At 37.1% G+C, this 4,898-nt stretch overlaps 1 protein-coding gene across 1 annotated transcript in view; it reads right to left on the reverse strand.

Moving 5' to 3' along the window:
* Positions 1-3,115, reverse strand: part of LOC125850097 (cytochrome P450 CYP749A22-like) — a 4,180-nt gene extending 1,065 nt beyond the window's left edge. The window contains exons 1-5 of the mRNA XM_049530002.1: positions 3,086-3,115; positions 2,495-2,718; positions 2,173-2,405; positions 1,716-2,091; positions 1,273-1,463 (exon numbers count right to left, since the gene is read on the reverse strand). Coding sequence (XP_049385959.1) covers positions 1,273-1,463; positions 1,716-2,091; positions 2,173-2,405; positions 2,495-2,718; positions 3,086-3,092 — 1,031 coding nt within the window. The 5' untranslated portion in view covers positions 3,093-3,115. The remainder of the gene's footprint in view (positions 1-1,272; positions 1,464-1,715; positions 2,092-2,172; positions 2,406-2,494; positions 2,719-3,085) is intronic.
* Positions 3,116-4,898: the final 1,783 nt, after the last annotated feature.

Genomic DNA, 4,898 nt, shown 5'->3' on the forward strand with positions numbered 1-4,898 from the left:
ATACGCTGTACATAATTTCATCCGTTCATTCCAAGATCAGTACGTTAACATTTTAAAGACAAAATAGTGATATTGTTAAGCTCTTAAGGCTTACTTTCAGGCTTTCTGCATGGAAAGTGTGGTTGGCAAGTTTTCTTACTTTTCCCCATTTTTCACCTTCATTTGTTACAAGTGATTCCCCTAGTAGTTTTTTCGCATAGCCTTCCATGTCCATTTTCGGATAAGTGTCTTCTTTGTTGGACAATATTTCTTTGATCAGCTCTGGTTCAATCACAAATAAGTATGGTTTTGAGCCATGCCAAGTGATGAAATTCCTCCCTGTCACCAAACAAACCAAACACAACGAACAATTAAACAATCAGTTTAAGTTCTATACACTAATGATGACGTAATTACAACATAAATGATTATGTGCATACCATACATCCTTGTCCATGTGTAAACATGAGGTTGAATTCTTGGAAAAATGTCATGAGAAATATCCACCATAGGTTTATCCATAGTTTGGCTTCTCATTAGGGATATATCTTTGGTATTTCCATGAGGAAAGCTATAAGAAGGACCTTTAATGCCCTGAGAGCTCATTTTATTTTGTGTTTGAAGTGGCATCCACCATACTAAGTAAACAAATTTTACGAGTGTCCATAGGAGATAGAAGCAAAGGGTAGTGAAGAAGAAGACTAAGATAATTTTCCCTGTATCCATCTTTAGGTAGTTATGTTATGAGTTGCTGATGGCTATGTGAGGAAGACATCGTTTTAATATCATCTTGCTTTGATAACTATTGTCTTTTATTATAATAATAATATGAACTCAATAATGGCATATTATATTAGGTGCTTATGCAAGTGTGGTCCTAGCTATTATAATATGAAATCAATAATGCTACAATTGTATAGTATTTGGTGCTTTTGAGTATATTTAAAAGGTGAGGTTTTATCTTCAGTACAAGTGATCGAGATTAAGAAGAAAAATAAGAACTCGTGAATTCAGAAGCTTTATTTATTGTACATCATTTAGAGACATTGATATACCTAAATGGATTCAAGGACAACTTTAACTCCATCTTTGGGAGTCAAAAGGAAAATATCAGTTGGATAATGCACATAATTAGGTGACAGAGTGAACTTATAACGCTGCAAAATCATCGATAAAGTAATCTTTGCTTCATTGGTTGTGAAGTTCAGACCAACACAAGTACGAGGCCCCGATCCAAAGGGAAAGAATGCTGCTGCATTGTTGTTAGTTGCTTTAGCTACCCCTTCTGCAAACCTCTCTGGTTTGAAGACGTGAACGTCTTCACCCCATATTCGAGGATCATGATGCAGTGCCAGAATTGGCATGAAAATTGTCATGTTAGCTGGAAGAGTCATGCTCCCTAGTCTAACTTCGCGTTCAACTTTCCTTGTCACTGTAATAACTGGAGGATACAATCTCATACATTCATTAATTATCATATTCATCTGCAAGAAACGACAAAAAGAAACTGTTGGAGATATAATTAAGTAAATAAAAGTGTGATCTCACTAAGCAGGCAGAGGTCTTGTGTTCAAATTTCACCACCATCCATTGTTAAAAAGAACTTCCACGTGCATGGCTCGTGAAGAAGGAGCAGGCCGACACGTGAAGGAGCATGTTTAAGATGTAATTAAGTAGATAAAAATGTACTCTCTCTAACAACGCAAGCACAATTCAAGTCTGAGAGTGTTGCTTACTGTTCTTAGTCTTGCAATTGCATCAGAAGTTGGTTTTTCAAGGCCACAGAATGCAACAACTTCCTTTCTGGCTTTTTCTTGCCATTCGGGATGAAGTGCTAAGAGAAAAACAGACCAGCCAAGTAAGCTTGTCGTTGTAAGATGACCAGCACCATACAATGTCCTGACCTCGTCGATCATTTGATCTATTGTGATACTCTTGTTCGTGTCGGATTCATGCAAAAGCTTCATAAGTTGTCCTAAGTAATCATTCCCAAACTTTTCAGACATTCCATCTTTGCCCTTTTCTCTTTTACTTACAAGCTCAAGAATGGAGTTCTTGATCCCTCTTTCAAGTTTCTCTGCTTCAATTTCATCATCTGTTCTTATAAGCCAACTGCAAAATTAGAGAAAACAAATAATTAAAAACGAGGCATAAACGTCCTAACGAAATTCCATTAAATAGTATACAGACTACCTGATTCCAGGAAATCTGACAGTGTAAACATTCTTTACAGTAATTGCAGTCAATTTTGCCACCATCTCAAAAATATGTTTGCCTTCCATGTAGCTACTTCCAAATGCTGTCCTGGAAATTACTTCAGTTGTTAACAGCCCAAAATCCTTGAACACATCGAACTCTTTTCCTTCATGTTCTTTCCATCTTTCTAGCATTTTCTGTACACTTTCACTCATTTCTGGTACCATACGCTGTGCATATTCCATCCGTTCATACTAAGATCAGTACTTTAAAATTTTAAAGACGAAATTACTGATATCGTAGAATTCCAAGTACTTACTTTCAGGCTTTCTGCATGGAAAGTGTGGTTGGCCAGTTTTCTTACTTTTGCCCATTTTTCACCTTCATTTGTTATAAGTGCTTCCCCTAGTAGTTTCTTCGCATAGCCTTCCATATCCATTTTCGGATAAGTGTCTTCTTTGTTGGATAATATTTCTTTGATCAGCTCTGGTTCAGTGACAAATAAGTATGGTTTTGAGCCATGCCAAGTGAGGAAATTCCTCCCTGTCACCAAACAAACCAAACACTTAAACAATCAGTTTAAGTTCTATACACTGATGATGGCGTAATTACACAATCAGGTCACTTATAAGATAATTACAAACAATTACAAAGTCAGGATTATCACTAATATATAGAAATCAAGGGGATTCAACTATGTAATATAACAAAAAAACAACTTTGACCTGATATATACAATGTAATTCTTCAACAAAGGGAGTTCAGACCCTTTTGCACCCCTCTAGCTCCATCCTTAACTACATATAAAACTAGTACTTACCTGCTATCATAGATTAAGCTACACAGACAATACAAGAAATATTTACACGGACCTATATAACTTAAACCCATAAACGATTGATTTTCTTACCGTACATCCTTGTCCATGTGTGAACATGAGGTTGAATTCTTGAAAAAATGNGGAAGAGTAATGACTCCTTTATCTACAACTTCTCGTATATAATGACAATCCACTTTGATGTGCTTGGTCCTCTCATGAAAAACTGGATTAGTAGCAATCTGAATAGCACTTGTATTGTCAGCGTGGAGAGGAGTAGGATGAGATTGAGGAAATCCAATCTCAGCAAGTAATCCACGAAGCCATACAACCTCAGAGCAAGCAGTAAACATGGATCGATATGCTGCCTCTGTTGAAGATTTTGACACACGGTCTTGCTTTTTACTCTTCCAAGATATCAATGACTCTCCAAGAAACATGCACCAACCAGAGACAGAACGACGAGTATCAGGACATCCCACCCAATCAGAATCACTAAAAGCATTAAGACGAATAGGAGAACCACTTGGAAAGAACAATCCATGAGTAGATGTTCCTAGAAGATACCGAATGATGCGACGAACATCCACCAAGTGGAGATGACGGGGAGCTTGCATAAATTGACTAACTTATTGAACTACAAAAGAGATATCAGGCCAAGTAATAGTAAGGTAATTTAGACTCCCAACTAATTGTCGAAATGTAGTCGGATTAGGAAGAAGATCGCCTTTCTCACGACGATACTTCACATTCAATTCCAATGGAGTATCTACGGAGGATGAATCTTGAAGACCAGCCAAAGAAATCATCTTGAGTATATTTGTGCTGATTTAGAAACACACCTGAAGCAACATTATGAACTTCCAAACCCAAAAAATAAGTAAGAGTACCAAGATCTTTCATATGAAAAGAATCTTTAAGCTGCTGTTGGAGGCAAGTGATTAGTGAAGAATCAGTTCCTGTGATAATAATGTCATCTACATACACCAAAAGAAGAACACAACCTGTAGATGCTTTCCTAAGAAAAATATGAGTCATATTTGCTCTGCTCAAAAGAAAATTGTAGCAAAGTAGACCGGAACTTATCAAACCAAGCTCTTGGAGCTTGTTTTAATCCATACAAAGACCGCTTCAACTTACATGCATCTGATGTAGGCGATGAGAACAAACCAGGTGGAGGTTTCATATAAATATCTTCTTTAAGATCACCATGGAGAAAAGCATTTTTGACATCCATTTGATAAAGAGACCAGTTTTGTGAAGCAGCAATGGCAATAATAGTTCGCACCGTAGTCATTTTGGCTACTGGTGCAAAAGTCTCCTCGTAGTCCACTCCATACTCTTGTCTGTTACCAAGAACAACCAATCGAGCTTTGTACCGATCAAGAGTTCCATCAGAATGAAGTTTGATTGAATAAACCCACTTACATCCAATAGGGCGGACATTTGAAGGACATGAAACAATGTCCCATGTGTCATTTTCTTTAAGAGCCAAAAGTTCTTCCTTCATTGCTTTCTGTCAACATTCATGCTTGGAAGCTTGTGAGTAACAAGATGGAACAAATATGTTCGATAAAGAAGAGGAAAATCCATACCAATTGGGAGTACGAGATACTCTGGTAGATCGCCGAGTAGGCTCAAGAGGACCAGATCTTGAAGAATTCTCAGATTCTAGTTGTGGTATAGTTTCAGGTGGCAGATCAGTGTCGGGATAAGATAAAGTTGGTCGACGTCGTTCATACACAAATCCAAGTTTGAACCTCTTAAAAGAAGATGATAAATCCTCAAAAGTAGGAAGAATAGGAGAAACACAAGATGAATCTACAATCGTAGGAAAGAAATACTGATTCTCGAAAAAAACAACATTTCTAGAAATACGAAATTTGTGAGAACATGGATCATAGCA

The sequence above is a fragment of the Solanum stenotomum genome, unplaced genomic scaffold (assembly GCF_019186545.1).
Source record: "Solanum stenotomum isolate F172 unplaced genomic scaffold, ASM1918654v1 scaffold1375, whole genome shotgun sequence".
Lineage (NCBI taxonomy): Eukaryota > Viridiplantae > Streptophyta > Magnoliopsida > Solanales > Solanaceae > Solanum > Solanum stenotomum.